The following is a 27,419-nucleotide window of genomic DNA, read 5'->3' on the forward strand; positions in this document are numbered from 1 at the left end:
AGTAGGCCAATGACAGCCAATAATGATGTTTTATCTTTAAAGGTTTCACTTGGATGTCCAATAAAAACAAAACTCGACTGTATAACAAATGTGTAATTACTGCAATTGTCATTTCAAAGAAAACAGACCTAAATCAGCAACTCCTGAAGCTCCTGGAAATATCTGGATATCTTTAAATCCAAAGACAAGGACTAAAAATATGACTTAAATGGGCCTCTTTGGAGACATTGCATAACTTAAACGTAAACTCTTACTGACTGTTTACCAGGCTTTATAGTAATATTCTCTCACTTCACTTGAGCATTTACGAGGGTAGGAGGCTAAGTTAATGGTTTTCTACCTACCAGTTTCAGAGAGCCCCCCCAGTTTAAAACCAAACACTGAGACAGAATCGCCTGACTCCTCGCAGCGAACGCCCATCATACTCATCACAGCTCCATCACGGGACGACATCTACGCCACGCCATCCAAAATCACGATAGCCGATGCCATAAAAGAGCAGCGGCCTGGGTCTGCACCCTTCGTAGTGGGGAAGAAACTACCAACCAGACAGTAACTCCAAATGTCTATCACAAGAGGTAAACTGGAAGGAGAGATGACTGATTATTTGCTGAGCGTGATGAAGAATCACCCCGAAACTGAATCATGACACTGGTGTGCGTGTGAGAGCAGCTATGAAGTGCTGAACAGTATTGAGCTTATCATTTTTACCTGCAAATCTTTTACACTAGCCCAACTTACTTTTACTTCTTAAATAATGTGCTTATTTGAAGAATTGTGAGGGCAAGAGATGGTTTAGTGCATGTTTGACCTATGTTGAGCCATTTTGTATCTTTTTGTACAAATTTGTTGTCTCTTTGAAGTCATTTTTATCCTCCCATTGCAGCAATTTTGTAGGTCTTTGGTTATTTTTGATGCTTCACAGTCGTTTTGAGACTCTTTGCAGCTCCTTTGTTGCACTCTGATTTTATGGGCATTTTGTGTGTTTGCAGCTTATTCTCTGGTTGATTGTAGTGGTCACATTCAGTCAGGTGAACATATCCAGTAATTAGGTTAATGACAAAAGAGGGTGACTTTAGTCCACTGTCCTTTGTGCGAGTTTTACAGTGTTCTATTACTATTATTATTATCAATCTACAACAGACTGGACTCAAAAGGGAACTGATCTTATGAGCTCCTTATTGCTGATGCACTTCTGGGTTATCTTGTTGTAGAAGTAGAGATATGGGTATTTACAATACAGTGTGTAATGGAAAAAGACACAATTGGTTTGTTAATTGAAAGTGGAAAAAGTCTTGACCTAGACAAAGGACTAAAGGCCAGGATATCTTGGAATCTGCTACTCATGCCAAGCTTGAGAAGATTGGATTACTACCAACACACGCAACTGGCCAGGGACTGGAAACTCCCAACAGTTCAAAGTTTACTGGATATAATAGGCTTATTTTTAACCTGTGGAGGAAATTATCATCCTCTGCAGGGTGTCTGGGCTTGGTCTATCTGATAGGGTTAGAGTTACGGATTGGTGTGTGGTGTGATTGTGTTTCCACAACGTAAAAAATATGATATCATTACAATATGATTGGCCACCTGCAGTATTGAACATGGGCCAACATTAGTTTTATTGATCCAGGAACAATACCAACATGATGATATTAGATTGTGTATCCATGGGTCCCCCATCCTCATCTTGTGACACTGTTGTTGTGAAGGAGAGTTAATCTGTTTATTCTGTAATAATTTATAATTCATTCATTCACATCCCAAAATATTTATTAATCAATTGTTTTTACCTGTATGTATAAAACATTTCTAGGCATCCACCACAAAAAATAATATAGTTTTTAAAAGACCTCTGTATGTTGTCCAGTCATAAAGTGTAGTCTACCTCCAAAGGCCTATTTTCGGCATTGTTCACTGTCCTGAAATACAGCATTCAGTCAGTTTTTCTATATAAATATATTTCAATGTAGATTTTTTTTTTAATATAAAATATAGTTTTAAAACTATATATTATAATAAAAGGGCAATCATCAGATAGTATTGCCGCTTTATCAAAGTAACATTTAGCAAAAATGTTGAGTTTACAGTAATAGAAATGTGATAAATAGCATATTTAATTCACTAATATTTTGTACGTTTCTTGATGGCTGTATGTGGCCTGTTTTTCTTTAAATGTCAATTATATCATTTCCCCCCTTGTTTTACAGTTTTCCAAAAATGATTTTTTCCGGAATTGACAGGTATCGGTCCAGGTATGGGACGCAGAAGCCGTTCACAAACTCCGGGAAAGCTGTTGGTTGTCCTCCCCTTACCAAAACAAACCTCAATGGCGGCTGAATGAGGTGCTGCTGTTTGTAGATGTGCTCTCTTCGGGACTTATTTTAGTCCAAAAACTGCATTTGAATAAAACAATGGACGCGGCTGGAGAGGACGAACCGGACCCCATAAAGCTGAAGTCTCTTAAGGACAATAAAACTTTCACAGTGCCTCAAAATTACAGGGTAAGAGAACGAGCTCCTTCCGTGTGGGTCCGTTCATGACCGTGGTTGTTTAATTATACTCTGCCACGATATTTTACATACAGAATACCAACTGACACAATTTTACAAGTCTAGCTCTTCTGTTAAAAAAAAAACCCGGCATGCATTTAAAATAATAAAGTTCGCTGTAGAGCTTTCTTTCAGTCAGTGTTTACGATACTTTAGCCCTGAAACTGAATAATGCTAACTAAACGCTAGCTGCATGCAGCATGCTCCCCATCTAGACTTTATCGGTAAATAAACCGCTTATGTGTGAATAGACGTAATTGATTAATTAGCGAGGCGCCTTTAAAGGTGAAGTCTGCGCACATTGTTGCCTTGTTTGTCTCCAGCAGCAGCCAATCTCATTACTTGGTTCAAATGGCACATAAGCCTCCAAGTTCAAGCACCCAAATCCACCTCCTCCAGTGATTCCCCCGGCATCCAGGATTGATCGAGTCTGATTGAAAAAGTGATGACAAGACATCCAAGAATGGCCGTCTAATGCCTGTTGGCTTTTAGTTAATTTGTGGGGTTTTTGTTTTGTTTAACGTCCTGTCCCATATAGATAATGGTAAAGTGCCCTGAAAGTCAATTCTTCTCGTTGACTCAGTGTGGTTTGATAGTCAGTGGGAGCTCCTTTGACTTGTCTCTTGTTAATTATTTTAGTTTAGCATCATTAAATCTAAAGGATTTTCACACTTCATGAATGGATGTACAAATATCCTTGGGCAAAATACTGAACCTCAATTGCTCCTGATGCATTCATCAGAGTGTGAATGTGTGAATGAATGGTTAGGTGAATGGTTGAATGAGGCTTGTAGCAAGAAAGCACAAAGACAGAGTAGAGAAGTGCCAATCCTTTTATCCGTTAAAAACCGTAAAAACTGCTTCTTTTGACAGGACTAAAAGCTGTGACGTGTTCACTGAGTCCCAGTTTCTTTATCTTGTTTTTCTCTCTTCAGTTTGGGAGCTGCAGAAGTGTCAGAGAGTTTGAGAAACTCAACCGAATAGGAGAAGGAACATATGGCATTGTGTGTAAGTTAGACAGCAGAGGAAATACTGAGGACTAACACTTCCGTTTGTCCACGTGACATGCTCTGTAAATAATCAATTCCCTTTTCTCACTGCAGATCGTGCCCGCGACACCAAGTCAGATGAGATTGTTGCCCTGAAAAAGGTGCGAATGGACGCAGAGAAAGATGGTGAGACCATCGCATGCTTTATTTTTTTTTATGGGTATCTCTGATCGAGAGCTTTATTCATACAACTAGATGTAATTTTAAAAAAATCTAATTTTTGCACCACCATCAACTGAAAAAATCGGTGACATCTGTTCCTCATCTGTCAGGGGTCCCCATCAGCAGCCTCAGAGAGATCACACTGCTGCTGAGGCTGAGACATCCCAACATAGTGGAGCTGAAAGAGGTGGTTGTCGGCACTCAGCTAGAAAGGTACTGCACGGACACACCCACAATAAATGCTTTAGTATATAGATTGATCTGATACTAGTCTTATTGTTGCTTCTGTTGATCTTGCAATGTGTGGCCTTTGGGGCCAGTTGCATCAGCTGCTCTTTACTCATATTCTTAACTATGCCTGGGCCCTGTGGTGCCAAACCAGTTCAGCATAGCCAGCAATTTAAAAAAAAAAAAAAAAATCGTGTTTCACTTACTTTGACTTTTTTAATGAGGCTAAGCAGATGAATTCAATGTTTCTCATTTTCACAGTCACATGAAAGGGAGTAGTGTCGTGGCATGTAACAAATAACAAACATGGACATGACTGCTGGCAGCAGAATGAACTATCTTACAAACAAAGAGAAACTATAACACCAGAAAGAGATGGAAATACCCAGGACCCACTCAGGAAGGGCTGTGAGTGGGTGTGACAGAAAAATCATTATATTAATGTGTGAATCTGGCTTCCAGGGGAAATTGCTTTGAGTGACCATTAGGACTTAGTTACGCAGGATTCATTAACTGTGTCACTTTATAGATTCTGTGTCAATGAGTTAAAACCAGTAAGAAGCTTTACTTACAAATTTAATATAATTTTATCAAGCACAAGACTTAGTTGCCTGTTTTGGGATTTTCTTTCTGTGTTAAGGCTTATAAAAATAACAAAATAGCTTTAAAAAAGTCTAAAAGAATAAAAATGAGTAATACGTTTTCTTGTGAACGGTCTGTTTTTCTTATTGTTGCTCTTCAAGGAAAGACAAAAACATTAGACAGTCTCTAAACACTTTGGACACCTTTATTATTTGTGCAAAAAAGTCTAGCTCTCTAAGATGGTGATGAAAAGAGATTGGTCGGTAGGCTCTGGTTTTGTATATGAAGATCTTGCAGAAGAAGTTATCATGGCAATGTAACCAGGTAAGAAGGAAACCACCTTAGTATAAATGAACACCCAGGGTTAAATCTGATGTTAACTTGCTGATTACCAAATCCTGCTTCGTACTTCAGAGCGGTGGTATAGAAATCTGCTGGACTGTGGTCACACACACAAACCAGCAGTCCAAAGAAACCTTTCTCCTCGTCACGTTGTGCGTCCAGCACATTTCATTCTAAAAGTCTGCTTGTTTTTGAAGGGTCTACGACATTGGTACAGTTTGAGTTTATGTCCACTTTGTATCAGGTCCCTGAAAAAAGAAGACTCATGTCTGAAAGATGCCACTGATTTAACTAAAAGTTAGACTTAAGCTCAGGTGGTTAAACTGGTGTGTAGCCGGTATAATATAGATAAGGAATTATCCTCATTGTTTGTTTCCCCAGTTTTTGTGACCTTAGTCGCCTGAATCGACTGTGGTTGTGATTTGGCGCTGTATACATAAAATTGGATTTAATTTAATTGTTTTACTGTCTAACATAAACTTTCTTAATCTTTTTGGATCTTTTCAGCCTATTTCTGGTGATGAGTTACTGTGAACAAGATCTGGCCAGTCTGCTGGAAAACATGCAGACGCCATTCTCAGAGGCGCAGGTAAATCAAACTCATACATTCCTGCAAGTTCATTTCTACCTAAAGTGATTGCTATTCTTTTCTTGTGTCTGCATGTGAGTGTATAAATGGATGTTTTGCTATTTACATGGCCTCCATATTCATGTACAGTAGAAGTTGATGCAACCAGTTATTCCATTTTTTTTTTTTTTCTGTTTTGTTGTGTTCCAGGTTAAGTGCATCGTTCTCCAGTTGCTTAGAGGTTTGGAGTATCTCCACCACAACTTCATTATTCACAGGTTGGTCTCACACCATTACGAGGACCAGCTGAAGTTTTAATTCGTTATTATCATAATTGCTTAAAATTTGACATTTTAATTAAATAATCTTAAGTGTAAAGTAGTGGACCTTACACTTAAGATTACTCTAATGCAGAACTGCCAGTGACTGCAGTTCCCCTTCTGTCCACTGGGCTGTGTTTGTGCTGTTGGTGCCTTTTAGAGTATTTTAACACAATTATCTGACAAATAATCTGGTTTGCTACGAGGTTCAGATCATCCAACAAGTTTTTGGGTTTTGTAAATGAAATCAGAGAATTTAACATTTTTGTTGTACCTGTAAACAAAAATGGTGGTTCCTAACCAAGCTAGCTAGCATTTCGTTACATCCTAGCACTCCTCACTCCGTGGGATCACTTTTCAATTTAACCCCCCTCAAAACAACAACACAGCTTTGTGACAGCTAGAACAATAACATTGCACCTTCAAAATCGGTGGTGTCACTGTGGCCGTGTCTGTTTTTTTTAAATACAGTGTTTGGCTAATGTACGAAGACTTGTGGGCATTTTTTCAATAGTTTATAAGCAAGTATAAATTAAAATGATAAAATGTTTGCATGATTTTTTTGTGTTCAGATTGAACTGAGTGCCTGATTGTCAGCTTTCCTACTGTCTATGGTTGCACACACAGCTGTTAGTCCCAACTAGTAGAAATGAGTGTTAAGGGGTAAAAGTTGCTAAGTGGTGGTAGGAAGGTGAGGCATTGAGGAGCCACCTCCTGCCACAAGCAAATGAGCCCACAGTCCTTGATCATCCTGACTGTGTTAGATGCTGAATGCTTGAGCTACATAGCTAGCTCTTTAAATGTCAGCTACTTTTCCCTATAGACTGGCGATGCTCTGCCTGAAGTCGTGTCTACAGTCAGATGTCACAGACTTTGTTTTCAGGAGCTTCCTGGGTAAAAATAGTGCCCATTCATATGCACATGTAGCTCCATTAAAAACGCTCACTTCAAACAGTCATTGGCTGCCCTTCCCTGTGCCTCGTTCTGCTAGAAGTCTCTTCCTGTTAAAGGGAACTCTTCCTCCTTGCTGTCACTAAGTGCTTACACTCACACTGACTAACATCGTAGGGTTTTAACCTTACAATATAGATTTTGTTGGGATGACTGTCGCTGATGAAATTTAAATGAATTGACGCTAAAGACAAGTGAAAAATAGCTATAAGAAAACAGTCTTTAAGTTTCCCACAGCTGAGATGAGCCTGCTCCGTGAAGTCAGAATGAATGTGAGCCTTCCTTTACCAGAGTTAGAGTGTGGGGATCATAGTCTGAGGTGAAAGGCAAGAAGCTATTTACTGACTCTCTCCATTCAGCTTGACTAAGCCTGAACAAATCTTCCAAGAGAAAAGACATGCTCCTGCTGCAGGACGAGTTAGAGCAGAGCTGTGCTGCATAATGATCTTCCTCTAATCTTGTTATTAGAGACCTGAAGGTGTCTAATCTGCTGATGACAGACAAAGGCTGCGTAAAGATTGGTGAGTCACCTCTGTTATCATATCTCTTCTGCAGCTTTTACTGTAATCACCTTATACTCCTACTGACATGCCTCCCAAACCCTGCCACTGCTGAACTTTGACCTGTCACACAGTGACAGTGATGGCTGAAGTGTTTTTTTTTTATATCTATCAGTGTTGTTGCCACCATGATTTAAAAAAGAAACACACACACACACTTTTTTCATTGTCAGTTTTAAGGAAAACTGTAATAACAGGTGTTTTTTTTAAATCGTGTAGACAAGTTTAAGATGGCCTGCTGGGTTAAAATCAGGCACTATAATGGGGAAGAAAGACAATTTTAATGATGTATTGTTGTTGGTGCCATGCTGGTCTGGGTATTTTTCAGAAACTGGTGATCTACTGGGAATTTCCCACACAACCATCTGTGGAGTTTACAGAGAATGAAGAAGAGAACTAGAATTAAGGAATTAATTCTAGCTAGATTTATGTCAGCTCTGAAGGGAAATAGGGGGTCCAACCCAGTAATAACAAGGTGTTCTTTAAAAAGTGGCCTCTAAGTGTATTTGCCGACTCAAATGTCAGATTATTTTATTTATCTGAATTTTACTAAATTTTACTAGACAACAAAGTTTTAACTGTTGATTAATGAACTGATGGTAGAAAACATTTTTCTAATATAGACATTATCTAAACATTGTATTATTGCAGGTTTCTTTACCATATAATAATAGGTCCCTTGAGGGAACTTCTGATGTGATTTGGTACTATAAATACATACTAAATAAATAAACAAACCTGAAATGGCTTACGGACTCCAAAAAGAGATTCTAGCAAAACGTCAGGCGACTCTGGATGTTGTACGGCGGTCTTGGTTGACACGCCTCTATAATGTTGTGTGGAGATCAGGGACATTACCTCTAGATTAGCAAATCGGGGTGGTGGTTCCCATCTTCAAGAAGAGAGAACGGAGTGTGTGCTCCAACTATAGGGGGGTCTTCATCCCCCTATAGTTCCTCAGCATCCCCAGGAAAGTCTATACCAGGGTGCTGGAATGGAGAGTCCATCCGTTAGTCGAGCCTCGGATACAGGAACAATGAGGTTTCCGTCCCAGTCGTGGAACACTGGACCAGCTCTTTATCCTCTCAAGGATACTTGATGGGTCATGGGAGTTTGCCCAGCCAGCCTACATCTGTTTTATGGACTTGGAGAAGGCATTCGACTGTGTCCCTTGGAGTGTCCTGTGGGAGGTGCTTCAGAAGTATGGGGTGTCTGGCCCATTGCTACGACACATTCGATCCTTATACAACCGTTGCCATAGCTTGGCTCGCATAGCCTAGCATAAGCCAGACTTGTTCCCGATGGGTGTTGGACTCTCAGACACAACATTAAAACTGCCTCCCTAACATTGTGCACTTTTCTGCTGTTTAATCCCACTGTAATCAGGAGAAGTGATATTTAGTAGGGGTGCAACGATACTCGTATCGATATTGAACCGTTCGATACAGTGCTTTCGGTTCGGTACGCATATGTATCGAACAATACAACATTTTTTATTTATTTTATCAACTTTCCTTCTGACGATGCTGTCTGTGTTGAGCGCTTAGTGGATCTGCGTTCGACTACTCCGCCTAGGCTGCACTGTCGAGCGCAGATCCACTGAGCGCAGCGCAAGCTAGCAAGACAGAAGCTAAGCTCGTTGCAACATGGCAAATTGAACCTCCCCCACCCTCATTCAGATCTGGCGTTTGGAATTATTTTGGTTTTCATGTGAGGTATGACCCTGATGGTAAGCGCGTTATGGACAAAAGTAAAACAGTATGTCGGATGTGCCACGCAATGCTCAATTTGTGGGAACTAGTGCGTTAGCGCAGTTAGCTTGTTAACGTGTTGACGCCGTCCAGCCCCACGCACAAGGCGATCCGCGGTAACTTCTTAACGAATATTTGCCGCGTTATGGCGTTAATGTCATTTTAACGAGATTAACGTTGACAGCACTAGTGGGAACACAATGAATATGACTGCACATTTACTCCGACATCATCCTAGTGCAAAGACAAGTGGAAGCAGACAAAAACAACAAGCACGCATGCTACAAACTTTACCCGAGTCATTTAGACAGCCGTTAGCACATGATTCTCCTTATGGGGACCTGATATGTTTAATATGCTGCTGAGAATATAGCCCAGAAGAAGCGAATAGTATAGCTTTTATTTTGGAAAGAGCCATTTCTCTGTAATAAACTCTCTTTTCCAAAGATGAGTGATTTCTCGATCAGATAGATTTATTTTTTTTATTTTGTTGTTTCAGCAACATTAAATTTAAAAAATATACTTTTGAGTTAAAATATATATTTATAATTTTAATAAATGACAAATTAAAAAGGCATGAACATTTTTTTGTATTGAAAAAATATCGAACCGTGACACCAAAGTATCGAACCGAACCGAACTGAACTGTGAATTTTGTGTATCGTTGCACCCCTAATATTTAGACATTCTACCTTTGATTACCCATAAAAAATAAATTGAAATCAGATAAAATCAGATTACTTGATGTTGAACTGATCAGTACTCGTTATTTTCTGCACACAGCTGATTTTGGTCTGGCCCGGATGTACGGCATTCCTCAGCAACCCATGACACCACGAGTAGTTACGCTGTGGTGAGTGTTTACCCAGTTAGTCTAACTCATTTGAGGTATTCTGTGTGGGTGTTGTGCCCTGCATATAACCCTTGTGTTGCTGTGCTGGTGCAGCCTCAGTGGAAACTCCCTTGTAATCCCCTCACAATAATCCTCCCTTATTAGCTCCATTACCTCGGGCCGCTATCCTAATATGCTCTCTTTCGTGCAGGTATAGAGCACCAGAGCTCCTCCTAGGGACGAAGACTCAGACTACGGCTCTGGACATGTGGTGAGGAAATACATGTGAAATCTATACGCTTAGGATCAGTATACTGCACAAGGAAGCATCTAATAACCAGCTTTTAACCACTCTACCTACACTGCGTTCTTATCATAATCTCTTTAGGAAACTTTAATTATAGGATAGTAATTACAGCTGTACTATCAAAGCACTCTCTTTATGGAGGCTGTGCTTATTTTTGTTGAAGCTTTGTTTACCCTCATACTAAAAAACGTGGTCTGCCAGTAGATGAAACAAAATTAAACAAAATATGATATGTATAATTGTCCTAAGTTAATAAATTCTGTGCCAAAGGGAAAAGGCCTCATATCCCTTGAGGATCCGTCAGGAAATTAAATCCAGACGTGGTGTTTCCTTTACAGGGCAGTGGGCTGTATCCTGGCTGAGCTGCTTGCCCACAAACCTCTGCTGCCTGGAACCTCTGAGATCCAGCAGGTCGACCTGATCGTTCAGCTGCTGGGAACACCCAATGAAAACATCTGGCCGGTAAGACTCAGCTTTCACACTGTCTGATGTTAAACTATTGAATTGGATGCATTTAGCTTTTATTGCTAAAGCAGTCTTAAACTGATATATTTCTACTTTTTTGTATGCCATCAACAAGTTCAGCAACATTAAACCCATTAAGGGAAAACAAGGTAAAAGCAGCCGATGATTGGCACAACTCAAAGGCCTTACTGTCTCAGTGTCTGGTTCTTGGTAAAATCACTCAGGTCTTTCCTTCTTCTGCCTCCAACTACAAGAACCGACTTTCCATCTAATACTCTAATATCTAGACATGTGACATTGATACAAATCCTCAGTTATTCGTTTAGTCTATAATAGGTTGCAGTCTGCACAAAGCTGAGAAATGAGATCTGTTGTGTGTGTTACAGGGTTTCTCTCAGCTTCCCCTCATCGGTCAGTACAGCCTGAGGAAGCAGCCATACAACAACCTGAAGAACAAATTCACCTGGCTGTCTGATGCTGGACACAGACTGCTTAACCTGCTCTTCATGTACAACCCCCAGCGCAGGTACATTTAGCTCTACTGGTTTCTGGCTGGAATCTAGACTACAGCTCTGATAAAGCTAAGCTTTTTTTGTGGGGAAAATGAAGGAGTCGCATGAATTTTCATACGAGGCATCACTAACTTCTTGTATTTTTCCTGATTCTCAGAGCTACTGCTAAAGATTGCTTAGAGAGTTCGTACTTCAAAGAGAAACCTCTACGTGAGTATAAAGATTGCGGATATGCACAAGCTGACGTCTGTCTGTCCTCCGACCTGCCGTGAGTCATTCTGTGTGCCTCTGTGCTTCTCTTTCCAGCCTGCGAACCAGAGCTGATGCCAACATTCCCTCACCATCGCAACAAGCGAGCGGCTCCTCCAGCAGAGAGCCACTCGAAGAGGAGCAAAGTGTGAAGAAACACTGGACTTACAGGCACATCTCTGGTGGGAAAATGGCCACACTCATGAAGAGCTTTTACTGTGGAGCTTTGAGCTAGTCCAAACCAGAATCAGCTTCAGCACAGCTGTAGTGAAACAAAGTCAGACAAACTTACTGCTGGACTGTTAAAAAAAGGAACACGGAGTCTACAGCAAGCAGTCAAGAAAAGGCTGGAAGTACAACCTGCTGTGTGGATCCAACGGTGTGGTCTGAGAGCACAGCACATTCATCAAAGAAAGAGAAACAGCCCCATTTTAGATTTTGTGTCTGAGTTATCATTTCCAACGGCAAGTAAGATGCTACAGAGAAGAGACTTCATAATCGCAAATTCTAGAGTAGCTTTGCATGGTTCACAGTTCAAAATCATCCTTGTGTATCCTCTCAGTTCATCCTCTATCAGAAACAAGCTGTTTTAATTCCTCTGCCTTTTAACTCTTTCACCTGTAAAAACATTTGACAACCTTCTCTGTACCGTTAATGACACCTCAATATATATAATATGTGGTGTGAGTAGCCTTAGTTAGCTATATAGGTGGCGATCAACCTCATTAACTTCTGATTCACACACAGCCCTTAAAATATGACAGAAAGCACTGAGTTCAAAAAAGAAAAAATGTGTTTACCCATAGTAGGCATCCAAGGAGGAAAGAGTTAAGGCAGCTGTCCCCTGATTGGCCTTTCCTTCATTAACAGACGGCCTGAAAAGCCGGCTGTGCCTTAGACTAACATATAGGGGATATTCCCTCTCTGACATCATAAATATCCCTTTTGAGAGCAGCTTGAAGCCTGAGCTTTTGGCATATTCTTATTGAAAACTTTGACAATGTTTAATTTGAATCTAATAAAGTTTAATAAATGTCTGGAACAGGAACAGTGTATAAAAATATAAAAATAAGACAGAATAGCCATTTAATCCATTCTGATCTCATGAATATGTGAACACTATCTAAAAATGACAAAATAATCCATACAGCATTAGCCACTATTTTATATATGCTCACAGACAGCAATGGTCCTGTGATGGACAAAAGCTGTCTTGCTATAATAATGTCCTTTTGCTCACTGACATCAATAATATCCCTCACTCTATCAAACCAAGGAGATAAAAGCTGCATGTTGTGACTGTGTAACACTTTGTCTTCTCAGATAGTGGTGACCTTTTCTTGTAATTATGAGATTAAGCATGAGGCCTCGCTTTCCTATTTTTGCCAGCAGTGAATGTAGTGCTATAGTGTACACCCTGACACATTACACATCAGTCTGTGGATGTGCTGTTATAATTATCTCTGCAGCTCTGTGACCAGGAGCTTTGGGGTCTTTGCTTGAGTGCTGTCTACAGCTTTATAGCCTCCATGTTGTTCTTGTTGATGAATTTAGGATTAATTTAAGAATATCTGCCTTTAAAGTCTTTGATGCACAATAAAGAAGATCTCAGGTTTGATCCTCACAGCTGACAGACAGTGTGTCCTGTCCAAGTGTCCTTGAGTAAAATATTGAATGCTTGATTTTGCTTGATAGACATTAAGGAGCTCTGTGTTAGCATGCAGCACGGGCTAGCAGCAATGTAGCAACTGTACCGCTTGTCTTAGTATGTGCAATAAGCAAAGTTTACCCCATGTAGGCTGCTTTGTGCTATTACATACTTGGTGCCATTTTACATTATACATCAATCACTTAAGCTGTGGAATAAATTGTAAAGCTAGTCAAATAGCTTTTCTACTTATATGAATTATAGTTGGACTATACTGACAAGGAAGATATGATTAGCTAGCTAGTTGTAATTTAGCTGTGATACAGGACTCTGGTGATGGTTGGTTGGTAATAGTGGCTGATGAAGTAAAAAAAAAAGAAAAGGAAAATGGACTGCTAAGTTACCTGATCAGCCCTGAGTCACACCAAGGAAAACAGTGGGCTGGAGACCACCGCACAACCGTACACAGTGAACTTGCAACTATTTCAAAAGTTGCTTCAAAGATGGCGACCAAGATGGTAACCACTCGCAGTCAACCGTGTCTTCAAAGCGACTTCATACATCAAGATGGCAATAAAACATCAATAATAAACTGCAGCAAACTGGTGAAAATGGTGACTCGTCTACATAAACATTGCATAAGTTGCCTCCCACAAGGCAATCCATGCAAGCACTGCAGTCGAAAGTGGTTATCCAGAGGTTCCTGGTCTTCTGAAAACATTCTGCACTATTTTTAATCTAGTGTGACTGAGCCATTAAGACAGTGTTTTGCTTCATGAAATTTGTCAGTGCATATGATGTTTGTTGTATGGAGCTGATTAGGACTGGACTTCATTTCCAAGCTACTTTTAGCTAATGAGGTGGTTGCTCTAGGTCAGGGGTGTCGAACTCCAGGCCTCGAGAGCCGGTGTCTTGCAGGTTTTATATGTCACCCTGAGTCAACACACCTGAATCACATGATTAGTTCATTACCAGGCTTCTGGAAAACTTCAACACATGTTAAGGAAGTAATTTGGCCATTTAAATCAGCTGTGTTGTGTCAAGGACACATCTAAAACCTGCAGGACACCGGCCCTCGAGGCCTGGAGTTCGACACCTGTGCTCTAGGTCTTTCCAGTCTTGTGATTATAGCTTGACATTTGCTGTATAGACATGAGATTGATGTAAATGTAAAAGGAAGGAGTTTTTATCAGAATCTTGAAGATTTTCCTTAGAAGGAACAGCTCAAATGACTGCAGTAAATGAACAGTGGCCTCAAAGTTGACTCTGTGTAAATTGAAATAAAATCAGAAAACTGACTGCTCCACTTCTGGTATTTTTTTGTTTCATCATGCTGCAAATTCTTTGAAATGTGTGACAGGATGGGGCTGCAGGCAGATCCGTTAAGAACCTGTTTGCAACTCCTTCCAGCAGTCTAACCCATGTCACAAAGCTCAGATCACTTCAAACTGGTTCAATCAACATGAGTTCACTCAAATGCCCTCCAAAGTCACAAGATCTCAATTCAATACAGCAAACAGGAGATTTGCATCATGAACGCAGTGTGATGCCGTCATTTCAATATGGGCCTAAATCTCTGAAGAAAGCAAAAGGTGATCCAACCCAGTACACGGAGAGTGTACCTAATAAAGTGTCTGGTGAGTGTATATTGTTGAACATTTTGTTTGCGTAATCTTTTAATTGTAGTGAACTCCTCTCAGGCTTCACTTTGACAGATTGTTTCTAAATATTTGAGATCTCAGGTTTTGTGGAAACTCTTATTGGTGTGCACTTAACTGTGTGATGGTGGTGGAAGTGTTAAATTCCAAATACGTGAAATGCACAAGCATAATAAAACATGTCAAAGCAGCAGTAGTGTCTTTTTTTCCATTTGAAATTTCAGTTTTTATTTATTCAGGTTAAATTAGTAGTAATGGTAACATGGCCAGCGTCAGGTTAAATCCCCGTACAGGGACGTTAATAACTGAGCTCCCCTGAACAACAGGTACCTCCACAAACACGCAGCGATTCTACTGTAGCTTCCAGAAGTCCATCAGTGAGTCCACCAGGCACGCCTGCAATCCTGCCATAACAGCAGGAGGTCAGAGTCTGTGCAGGACAGCTTCCCTTAAACTCCCTGCTGAAATTAGGACAACAGCAATGAAACGTTCAGCAGCATCGCCCCTGGAGGAGAACTCTGTACATTTGCCTCCAATAAAGAGGGGGGGGGGGGGGGGGGTCAGGCCTCTCACTGGTGCTCCATCATGAATCACAGAAAATTAATACATAAAGAATAAACATACTGTAGCTGTATTAGTTACACATCACACGTGACCAGTAATTTATATAAATAATGTTCCATAACACTGATTGACCATGAATGCAGGGCAAAACAAAGATGTGCTTGACTGATTCTTAATCCACTAACGTGTGAATATTAGTGGTTTAATTGCAGTCGGCGTTAATTAGCTTGTGCTGTTAAACCAAGTGAGGGAGGTTAGTTTCCTTAAAGTGCCACAGACACGATGTCTTCAATTTTCATGTTTAATGAGACTGTTTATTTTCCACTGCACTTTGTGGCATATTTCTCCCACTCATGTATCTGCTCAGTTTGAATATTTTCAATGAAGAGTGGAAAACACCCAGAACACGAACTCAAACATCAAAAACAGAACATCCATAAAAGAACGACTTCGCAGTTTAAATAAGACTAGGTGTATTCTAGGAAATGTAGTGAAAAGACCAAAAGGACGCTTTCTTCCACACATAACTGCCTCCTAAACATGAAGCGAAAGTGTGACTGTTTGCCCCACGGTAGCTGTTTTAGTTTGAAAACTCCAGAACAAGCCTCACTGACCACAGCCGAAAAAAAGGAAGCCAATGGCAAAGATCCAAAAACTGCATTACTAATGGCCACTTGAGCCACGCTCTAAATGCACCGCCAGTATGGCCAGTTACAGAAAACAAGCTTTGGTTTCTATAGCAGGTGAAATTTTTTTTATTCACCTGATTGGATTTTAACTTATGGGTGCTGCAGCTGTGTCTTCAAAAACACCACAAACTTTTAGCAGCTAATACTCGGGCTTCAATATGTGAAGACTAAAGCCAATGAATGACATCACCGTGGCCATGTCCATCATTTATGTACAGCCAATGCTCCAGAAAAGCTACCAATCCCACCAACTGCTGCTTCAAAACAGGAAGTGTTGATGCATCATCTATCAGTTTATTCGCTTCGAAAAGAAAAAAATAAGGAAAAAAAAATAGAGCCATTCATCAGCACTTGGGCTTTCTTAAAAATCTATTTTTTTAAAGTATTCGTTGCTTTTTTGTTCATGTTGATTAAATGCTGTGTTAACAAATGGCTTTTCAATGACAATCATCCATCTCCCAGAGTGTACATCCTTTTCAAAATAAAAGACATTCAAGTTACAGAAGACAGAGAAAAGCAGGAAATACTGATTTTTTTTCCCCCATCTCATTTAAATTATCACTCTTAGTATTTTCAGATTGAGGAACTGCTGCACTTGGCTCCCAGTCAAGCACATCTCTGGTAATGTAAATGCTTCACTCAGACTGTTGCGAGCACGGAGCTACAGGCCTCAACCAGACACGCTCACTTGGTTTAACTGCATTAAATATCAAAATAACATTTAGACAGAAACATTAAACAGAAACAAGTTTAATAAAAACACTTAAATGCTTTCACACTTCCACATGCCTGGCAGAACAACTAACGTCTTCTCTTCACTGTCCTTCATGGCGATACCAAAGGGAGTTGCATGATGGCAGCAGAATGTATGGCCCTTCGGTCGGAGACGAGACAGGCTCACAGTGGGACAAACTTTATGCGTTTCCTCACATTAAATGCGGCGCAGATGAACAGTTCTTGTAGTGAATATGCTGTAACGGAGCACAGTCTGTAAAGGGTGGGGAAAAACGCGGAGGCGACAGGGGAGGAAGTCTACAGTCCAGCTACCAAATCACACTGAGATTTTCTACTTCTGCATTTGGTCAATGTCCTCCAGGGATTCAAACATCCGGGCCTGGACGAGACACGAAGATGCAGACTGGCGCCATGTTATAAATCCAGGAGAGGCAGTGAACCAAGTGCTCAGCTGAAGATGAAAGCCTACAGGATGGTGCAGAGGAGAGGGGTGGAGTGTTGGTACTGGGAGCAGTCTGACCCTTCTGCTGGACTTGGGGATGGAGCGGGAGACGTGGGGCTCTGTCTCTCAGCCCTCCATCCCAAAGTCCTCTGTGAACTTCTTGACTTTGAGAAGGTCTTCGGTGTTAACTGTGGGGCGGGTGGTGGACAGAGAGCGCAGCATGTCCGACTGCAAAGTAGGGACACGGACACACACACACACAGTTCATTATTGTTATTTCATTAATGTTATACTGCATATTTGAATTCTGTATATCACTGTGAGGTCCTTTCAATCCAACAGAAGCTTTCTTTATGCAGAAAAACTGTCCAACATATCCTTTATCCCTTCTCTGCACACAGCCTAATCATCTCAGCCTCACCTCTCCAACTTTGTCTCCAAACTGCTCAGTGAGCCGTCCTTATGATATTACTGGTTAATAGTAATATTACTCATTAATAATCCCAATGAAAATCTTAGTATCTTCATCTCCACCACCTCCACTAGTGCCATCATCTTGAAACCAAACATCACAGGAGGTCTTATCTTATAAACCTTCCTTCAGCAGTTTTACATATATAATGAATCTGGCTGATAATCTATGTCATTGTTGTTCATTGGTGGTGGAAAGGAAGATGGTAATATGTCACAGTTTAAAAGAAAATCAAAGCTGCTGTTAGTGAAACAACAGATTTTCCTTCACGTTCCTGCATCTTACCATGCAGACTATGGGCTCCAGTAGCTTATCACTAGGCACGTCCATCCAGGTCATCTCTATAGCCCCAGGATCGCCAGGGGAACATGGCGTCAAGAGGTCATCCACCATCACCTGGTTGTTGCTTCGGGATGGACCGCGGACCTGCAGGAGTAAGGGGGAAAAAAGCTCCTGTGCAGCACCGATTAATCACACCAAACACTGCAGCCTCCACGTGAAGGCTTCATCGAACCCCGCTGAGTCTATGGGCGATCTTTGAGACATTAGTAACTCAATCTCAACTACATACTAAACACAATAACTTAATTAAATTCATGTTAAACTGGTTAGTTTGCAGTATTCTGATAACATTTACAGTAACGGAGTCTGTTAGACTGCTGCAGGCCTGAGTGATGATGCTCTTTAATAGTAATATACTGTCTAGTAGCTGAAAAGCAGCTCTAATTCCTCATTCCTCAACATCTGCTTACATACCATGGACAGATTTGACTAAAACCTGAGAGTCAGCAGAAGCACAGGGTAGCTGATCACAGGTACTGGAGCTCACAGGCTTGGTTTTTTGGGGTGATTTCTTTTACAAACAAGCTTAAAACAGCTAATTTTTAACAGAGGATGAACTGAACTTTAATCAAGACTTATAAGACCTTATAAGTCCAGGTAACAGGGCCCCTTTCAATAGTTCATTTATATCACAAAGATCCAAGATTGAAGATTTCACAGGTTTCTTTCTCTTACCTTTTTGAAATGTGTGGCAGATTGGACCTTCCTAACGGGCTGCATGAGAGCATCCCGGACGATGATGCTGATGTCGGCACCGGAGTAGCCTTCTGTTTTGCGGGCGAGCTGCCGCAGGTCGGCCTCGCTCAGGCTGTGCGGCGTGTTGCCCAGATGGAGGCGAAACATTTGAGCCCGAGCTGGCTCCTCTGGCAGAGGGATGTAGATACGCTTCTCAAATCTGACGCACAACAAAAATAACAAGCCCGTCTTACGGATGCTCCTCAACACGTACATGAACACACGTACACTTAAACAGCACACAAGAAAAGGTATAACAAAGCAAAGCGTAGCTCTAAAATCAACTCGTTACTATTAAAGTTTAGAGGAAGTGAAGCAGGAGTTGGATACTGGGTTCACTGGCTGTAGATTGACCGCTTTTCCTTATTTCTGCCATAAATCCCACTCCACTGGTCGATGCTTATATTAAACACGACCAAAGTTTTAAATAATCAGTCCATGTAGCTCAGACTTCAGGATTATATATAGAATTAGTTTTAGACATTTTTTATATGCTTGGCTCGATATGATATCATCAAGAATGGATATCCCTAATAAGGTCTCAGGCACGCAAATAGCAGCCAGTCAGACGAATAATAACCAAAGTAGGTTTAAAATGTGGGTAGCCTTATAGAGACAGGAGCTAAAATGTTTTATTTCAGGCAGATGATAATTCGATGGGCTGTTCCAATGCGAGTATATCGAGCTCTGAATCCTACAAAGCTCGTTTAGTGGAGTTCAAGAGCCATATCTCTGATTTGTTTAATAATTCTATAATACACTTTGTATTACATATGCTTCTAACTGGGTATACATTTAAGATTATGCTTCCACAAGACACCGAGTGGATTACAAGTTTAAGATGTTATTAATCAGCTGTGGATTTCAGTGCCACTTCTTACAGGAGCTGTCTTCTTTTTGCATTCCCAGCACTATTCACCAAAAATGCAAGCCTGTACAGATCTGACAGAAAAGCTGATAGCTGCTGGGAACTCTTTAACTCTATTTCCCAAGAGGAGGAAGGATGATTTTTATACTGCCTGCCCTGCTCAGCGAGGTGAGAGCTGTCGATCAGAGCGATCTTTCACTCTGTTCAGTAACAATTACAGAAGGAACTACGTCCTGTTTGAAGCCACATCCTTCTCGTTTCAAGTGAAACTTTTCTTTTTTCCATATTTTAATTTAACATTGAATTCAGCTTTTGTGCTTAAATGGAGGCAAAGTGTAGCTGCTGATGAACGTGTTGTTGGGTACTGCTGGTTTCTCCAAGTGGCCATCTAAATAAGCTGAACTATCCCCCAGCAGCTTGTGTTTGTAATGTGCCCATGGTAACATAACAACATGATGAGCCTCAGCCAACGTCTTCTAACAGATCACACACACAGTGCACTGTTTCCAAAGCACAGACTTTTTTTCATAATTGTTCATCTAGCCGAGGTAATGCGCACTTATTTTGAAAATTCAGTCACTGTCAACGAGCAAGCTCTGGCCCTTCCTGTTTTCCCTGTGGGCAGGTCTCCTGAAATCTTTTCTTCATTTAACACTTTATATAAATACCTCATGGAGGCTGGTCTCTACTCTTTGCTGGATGATCTGTAGGGGCTTTTCTTTACTATAGAAAAGATCCTGTCATCACCCATGTCTGTGGTTTTCCAGGTCTTCCCATGTGCTTCCATGTGTGTTTTCCTCAGTATGTACAAAATAGTTAGCCACTCACGATCTTAATAATATCCATACTAAATTCTTTTTCTGCATTAACAGCCACAGCACACTTGAAATCACTTCCTGACCAAAGTGTTAAAGTACAGATGCAACACTTCAGTGGTCAATGCAATATGATGGGTTAACCCCTCAACTTAGAATTGAATGTTTGCACTTGAAGCTTAAAGCATTTAGCAGTAACCCAAGTATGTTTTGATACAACGGTAAAAAGACAATAATCATGCCACTGTCCAAAAATATCTGGAGCCAACATTAAATTCTAAACGTCATAGAGAACAACTCACAAGAAGTTTGGACAATGTTTTACATGGTCAGCATTAGAGCTGGGCGATAGAACGATAACGATATGTATTGCGAAATTAATTTTTCTATCGAGGAAAAGTTAAACTATTGCGATAGACCTCATCTCTCTTGTCCTCTTAAAAAAAAAAAAAAAGAAAAAAAAAAAGAAGACGAATAAGAACAGCCAATCCAAATTAAGTAGCACAGAGCCGAACCACTCACAGCCGCAGCATCACGTCACGTGACTTGTTACGTGATTGTCGAAAGTAAGGCCATAGAAGTTCCCTAGTGTGAAGGTATTTCGGCTATTTCAAGTCTGACAAAAAACAGAGTAGCGCGCACTGTAAATTGTGCCAAAAGCAAGTCTGGAGATACAATAAAGCGGTGCATGCTCAGTCTCTGACTGGAAGCGCTAATTCGTCATTCGGCTTTTGTTTTAAGTAACTGTTAAAACTGTTGGAAAAGCTCAGCTATACAACAAGGAGAGATTGAGAATTTCCTTTTAGTTCTCAGTTTATTTGATATTGACAAAGGTTAGTCAGTTTTGTCTGTTCTTCTGTAAAACAAACTAAGATTTATTTTTAGAATTAATATTTTGTTTCTAAGTGGAATTGATAATTTAGTAGTCTGTTTCGTTTGTTCTATTTTGAAACTTAAACGCTTTAGCGGCTGCTTTTGTGTAGTTTGTAATATTTGCCTTTATTTATCTGAAAAAGTCTCATTTTTCTTAAGTACATCTACCCAGTTGAACTTATTATGGGATTTAAATATTTAAATCAAAACAAGCTGCTGATTATTTCACATTTTACTTGTGAGCAACGGCACATTTAAATCTTACAAATATAGTTATTTGGCTTATATCGTGATAGATATCGTTATCGTCTGAAATGAAAAAACATATCGTGATATGAAAAAATCTTATATCGCCCAGTCTTATATCGTACAGTAAAAGTACATTTTTCGGAATAAAAAGCCTCACAGTATATAAACAAAACAAACACACACAAACATCTGAGATGACCTCTGACCTTCTGCGGATGGCGGCGTCCAGCACCCAGGGGATGTTGGTGGCTCCGAGCACCAGAATGCCATCATTGTTGTTTCCGACACCTACAAAAGCAGAGTGTTAATCTACACAAGCACTTCTTTTGAAACTCTGGAAAACTCTCTTAACAGATTGTAGCAGGAATAACGGTCAGTCCTCTACTGATGCCACACAATAAAATTGTTTATATGGTGTGGAATGAATACCGTACTAACAAGAAAAGTTATGAAAACAGAACATGCTTGACATCACCACAGATCGTTCAACCTAAAGACAAATAAGTGACAAATAACTAAGTCTTCAACTGAGAAATGTGTTGAAAACAATCAGAAAACTGTTTAAAAGGATTTTTCACATATGATGGTTACCAGTGCTGCCACCACATACACTTACATCCAGAAAATCACCAAACATTTGTGTTTTTTAGAAGTTCCTCTTGTGGTGCAGAGCAAGCACAGTGAAGTTCTGTGGTTCTGTATGGTTCTATGAACTCTGAAAAGGCTGCTGTGGTCTTAAGGTCCCTTATTTCAATCCATCATGGTGATGTGATCCAGGTTCCACAAAGTGTTAACAAGATTTGCACATTCAGTCTGACACAGATGTGAGGCTGAGAAAAGCCCCTCTTTGCTCACATCATCAATCTGACTTGAAACACTGCAGACGCCATGTTTTTCCAAATGGCTGTGCCTCAAGTTTCAACAATATTATTTAATACTGTATATTCTTCACACTTCATATATCCGATAGCAGTCGTGTGACTCACCCTGCATCTGGACCAGAAACTCTGTCTTGATGCGGCGGGCAGCCTCGCTTTCATTCTCGTTCCTCGAGCCGCACAGAGAATCCACCTCGTCGATGAAGATGATTGAAGGTTTGTGCTGGCGAGCTAGATCAAACAGGTTTTTCACCAGCCTGAGAGAGATGGGCAGAGACGGAGTAAATATGTCTGAGGGATAGCCATATTAGACCATTAGTTTTTTATTACTAAGAAATCGATTTAGTCTTTGAAGTAACAAATGTTGTAATTATTGCTCATCACCTTTATGCAATTTAAGATGAGACCTTTAAAGATTAAAATTCCAAAATACTCAGTTATCAAAGTAGTTTTTTTCCCCAGTTTTTCTACTTGCTAAATCACATATCAATCTGTTTATTAAAAATATACTTACAAAACTGTTTCAGCTTTATAAGTTCAGGTTTCTACTCTGGTACAGTTGAATATTTATGGAGCTGTTTAATTGATATTCTGCTAGGATAACAAAACAGCTGTCCCCAAGGCTGTGAGGAACTTTAGAAGCATTTCTGATATTTCCTTTTTACCTCGCTTAAACAAGTGTACAATACTAAAAATTAGAAACACTCCTGACTCAGAGTGATGCTGAAAAACTAGTTCATCCATTTTCCCTCTCCAATATTGTACGGCCTTTACATGACAATTTATAGCACGTTGAGATGAGAGTTGTTGCGAATTGTAAATTACACTGAATTGAAATGACGCATTGAAAACATACTTCTCACTCTCTCCCAGCCACTTCGACATGAGGTCTGAGGAGGAGACAGAGAAGAAGGTGGAGTTGTTGGCCTCGGTGGCCACCGCCTTGGCCAGGTATGACTTTCCTGTTCCCGGAGGACCGAAGAGCAGGATGCCTCTCCATGGGGTCCGTTTGCCTGAGAAACAAAAAGACCCAGAAGAAAAGTTTGTCTTTAAAGTAGTGTTGATATCAGTGTATGACTGCTTACTGGGTTTAAACAGAATGAAGAGACTTGAGACCTACAGTACCTGTGAAAAGGTGAGGAAATTTGATGGGCAGGATGACTGCTTCCTTCAAAGCTTCCTTAGCTCCTTCCAGCCCAGCAACATCATTCCACCTCACATTGGGTTTCTCCATTACAATAGCACCTACACACACAAAAAACAGTAATGATGACACACCTACTGGGATGCAATTAATAGGCAAGGCTGGTTGATTATGACAAAACCAAAGAAAATTGTAAGAAATAATATCATAAATAAATATTTAGCTCCACATGATGGGGTTAAATCCCCCCCAAGGCCACTCACCCATAAGCTGCTCCTGCAGTTTTTTCTTCTCAGGGTTTTCACCCTCACTGTCACTGTCACTCCTAGAACACGGAACATAAAAATCCAATAAAGCCTAAAATGTTGTTTGTTTTTTTTACATTTAAACATACAAAAAAAGGACATCATACTTGTCATTGCTCTGTGCTTCTTTGACAGGCTTCTTGCCCTGTTTGTCTTTATTCTTCAGATAGTCCTTCAGTTTCTCTGCTCTGTCCAGGTACTGCATACATTTTGCTCGTATACTCTCCTTCGCCTTGTCGCTGTGGGCCTCATCTGGAGTAAGAGAAGATGTTGCCATCAGCAAGGTGTATGCGAAACACAAAGAGCTCAGCTACCTGTCAAGATAAGATACTTACATTTTATGGCATGTAGGAAATATTCCACAGCATGCTGGTACAGGCGCAGAGCCTCCTCATAATTTTTCGCCTTGTCCTCCTCTGTGGCTTTAGTGACAAGATCAATGGCTTTCTGTAGCAGATGCAGAGATATAATGTTAAACCATGGAGTTAAAAACAGGCAATAAACACATGTCATAAACACAGTTTTGTTTTCACTGTGTATATTATACCTGGGCCACCTGCTTAATAGCTTTAAATGCACCTGCTATCATTGATATGCACACAATACACAGCTGTACCTTTCTGTTAGTTCAAGCTCAACAGCCTTTGGTACCTGAGGGAATGCTTCACTGCCATTACTAACTTTAAAATATTTCTTTCATCTCAGTCCTGACAAAACCAAGGCTCTTGTGTCCGGCCCTGACTGATTCACCGAGGAAGTCAGCCAGTCAGCCTGCTCGCTGATAATATCAAATCATCTGCTAAGAACCTTAGCATCATTCGTTATTATCTAGTATATTTAAATCTCACATTTCAAAGCTCGCCCAGCTTTCTTTCATTAAAGAAACATTGCAAACATGAAACCTTTTTTTTTTTTTCCACCCAATCATCCAGAACTTTTAGTACACATTGTAACTGTCTCCCACTTATTTTTGCATCCCTTCACTGGCTTCCAGTGAAATTCAAAATTGTATTAATAGCATAAAGTCCTACATGGCTTAGCTCTCGCATAAACACGGAGAGCTACTGAGAATTTACAACATCTTTAAGAATCTCAGATCATCTAATCACGCTCTTAACTGTTAAAAACAGAGGATCCCACGCTTTCAGGTTACACCTAAACTCTGGAACAGCATTTCTCAGTAATTCAGGTCAGCTGAACCTGTGGTTTGTTTTATAGGATTACTGAGAACTTTATATAAGTTACTTTAAAAAAAAAGGAAACGAAAAGCAAAGAAAAGAAAAACAATCTTTCTCCTATTATTTTTGGCTATAGGTTTACATCTGATGTGTGTATAAAAGTTGCGTATATATATTGCGATAAATGCAAGACCATGTGCTGGAACATATTCACTTGTCTTTAATGTGTGGTTTTATTTAAACTGTGAAACACTTTGTAACTCTATTTATTTAAAAGTGATAAACAAATGAAAGTTGTTATTATTATTATTAAAACAAAGAACAAGCTATTCCTTAAGACAAATATTCACTGTGCTGCTTATAAAGCCAGTCGTCAGACTAAAATAGTCCCCCCAAAACAGCAACGCTTTGTTTTCTGTCCTTTTAACTGAGCGAGCAGGGCCACACACAGGCCGGCTAACGGTGACGGCAGATACCGTTAGAAACACCCTACAGGAGAGGCACAGCTAGTAGTACCCGCAACAAAGCCTATCGTTTCTATAATATGTAATCTAGACGACATATTTATTGTAACACCAAACCAAGGCAATCTTACTATCAGCTGTTTTGTTAGCAATTTAGCTTGCAGTACATCCAGCCACCTCAGGGTTTAAGAGCTAACCGTTATTTTGTATGAAGGTAGCCGACAGGCTGGAAACTGTGTTTTGAATTAGAATCTTTCTTTAATCGTTCAGTGGAAAAAAATAAATTATCTACCAAATGGCTCGAAGAGTCTTCGTAGCTTCCAGAAAATTCTTCCGCACGCAACCCAGTGTATTCAGAGTTGTAAAAAAAACCCCGCTTTTTGCTCCAATTACACACAAATCAAAGGCTAGCTCTGTGACCAAACTGAAGCGGGCTAACGTTAGCCAGCTAACAACAGCCTACCTGTAATGTTGACGTTGTCATTTCATCTCACTTTAATGTGACACGCGCAGATTTCTGTCCTCTGTTCCTCCCCAAAGGTGGACACCTGAAGAAGTGATGTCTTTACCAGCCCTGTTCTGTACGAGGACTGCACGCTCCTGTCATGACAAAACAAAACAGTGGCTAATGCGGCGGCTAGCAAAGATGACAGCTCGACCCAACAATACGTCAACCAACAGGGGCAGTGTTGCCAACTCCTCAGTAAGGAAAATCGCTATTGGTTGTCCTAGAAGTCGCTAAATGACGTCATCGCCTAATTTGCATAATTGGTCATGCTAATCTAATTGTAACCTATGTTGTTGGAGAGAGAAATAACATCGTGGAAGAGACATAAAGTGAGTAAAAACGTCCTAAATGCATTTAGAGTTTATTTAGAACTACAAATTAAATTTCTTTTAGCAATTATTGGTTTTTTTAATGTCACAATTCCAACCCTGCTCCTTTACCCGGGCTTGGACCGGCAAAAGTGACCCAAATTAGGCACTCTGGTGGAGTTACTTTGGCTACGTTCACATTGCAGGTCTTAATGCTCAATTCCGATTTTTTGATCAAATCCGATTTTTTTGTCTGCTCGTTCACACTATAAATAAAATGCGACAGCAAACGCGCTCTAGTGTGAACGCTCAAAGCGGCCCGCATGCGCAAAAGAAGACGTCACACACAACGCACTCCGTTTATACCCTGAGCAAACAATATTGTTTGACTGATGGCCCTTGATATAAAGACTTCGGACTTTGCGTTTCCCAGTTTTTGCTTTAAGTTATTTTGTTATTTACATAATAATGTAAATAACCTAATAATTATCCTTATTGCTGTTTTAGAGGAGCAGTGCTTCAAAGGATAGTTGCAGATTTCTGTCAGAATCTACAGATTATACAGTACAAATAAAATGTTCACGTTTCTCCAACGTTGTCTTCCCAACAGTTTCACTAACATCTACACTGGATGGCCAGGAAGCGTTCGCAATGTCTTATCGGGCGCTTCTCTGGCGCTGATAATTGGCGTCTGTCTTGTGTCAGTGACGTAAAAGACGGATTTAATGCGACATGACCATTCAAACAGCAGTCGCTTTCTAAAACATCGGATATGTATCGGATTCAGTACCACATATGAAAGTGACCCAGATCGGATTTGAAAATATCGGATTTGTGCCGTTCACACTGTCATACCATTATCGGATATGGGTCGCATAGGGTCAAAAAATCGGATTTGATGCGCTTTCGCCTGCAGTGTGAACGTAGCCTTTGTGTGTGTGTGTTTATAAGTAGTTTTAAACCTTGTGATCCACAAAACAGCATAAGAGTAAAAGAGTAAAAGAAGAACTGACTGCGTTACAGCACCCGCTGCTTGTTGAGAGTAAAAGCGATACGCGGTCTACACGTCGTTTTTTAGCGACTTTTTTTTTTTAGAAAAAAAGTCGCTAAGGGG

At 40.3% G+C, this 27,419-nt stretch overlaps 2 protein-coding genes across 2 annotated transcripts; one reads left to right on the forward strand and one right to left on the reverse strand.

Annotated features, from left to right (window-relative positions):
- The first annotated feature begins 2,257 nt into the window (after nucleotides 1-2,257).
- cdk10 (cyclin-dependent kinase 10) lies at nucleotides 2,258-14,248 on the forward strand. Its single transcript, XM_040036360.1, has 13 exons — nucleotides 2,258-2,504; nucleotides 3,488-3,560; nucleotides 3,656-3,727; nucleotides 3,874-3,976; nucleotides 5,423-5,504; nucleotides 5,694-5,761; nucleotides 7,223-7,275; nucleotides 9,849-9,918; nucleotides 10,109-10,168; nucleotides 10,543-10,666; nucleotides 11,056-11,195; nucleotides 11,339-11,391; nucleotides 11,488-14,248. The coding sequence occupies exons 1-13, from the start codon at nucleotides 2,415-2,417 to the stop codon at nucleotides 11,580-11,582; spliced, it is 1,083 nt and encodes a 360-aa protein (XP_039892294.1). The 5' UTR covers nucleotides 2,258-2,414; the 3' UTR covers nucleotides 11,583-14,248.
- A 1,801-nt stretch (nucleotides 14,249-16,049) lies between these two features.
- Nucleotides 16,050-26,195, reverse strand: vps4a (vacuolar protein sorting 4 homolog A). The gene is made up of 11 exons (XM_040036355.1): nucleotides 25,953-26,195; nucleotides 24,183-24,294; nucleotides 23,955-24,099; nucleotides 23,806-23,867; nucleotides 23,524-23,643; nucleotides 23,255-23,411; nucleotides 22,507-22,655; nucleotides 21,727-21,808; nucleotides 18,656-18,875; nucleotides 17,924-18,064; nucleotides 16,050-17,394 (listed from the first exon to the last, which is right to left on the reverse strand). Exons 1-11 carry the CDS (start codon nucleotides 25,971-25,973, stop codon nucleotides 17,293-17,295), a joined length of 1,311 nt encoding a protein of 436 aa, XP_039892289.1. The 5' UTR covers nucleotides 25,974-26,195; the 3' UTR covers nucleotides 16,050-17,292.
- Nucleotides 26,196-27,419: the final 1,224 nt, after the last annotated feature.

The sequence above is a fragment of the Simochromis diagramma genome, unplaced genomic scaffold (assembly GCF_900408965.1).
Source record: "Simochromis diagramma unplaced genomic scaffold, fSimDia1.1 OVJJ01000333.1, whole genome shotgun sequence".
NCBI lineage: Eukaryota > Metazoa > Chordata > Actinopteri > Cichliformes > Cichlidae > Simochromis > Simochromis diagramma.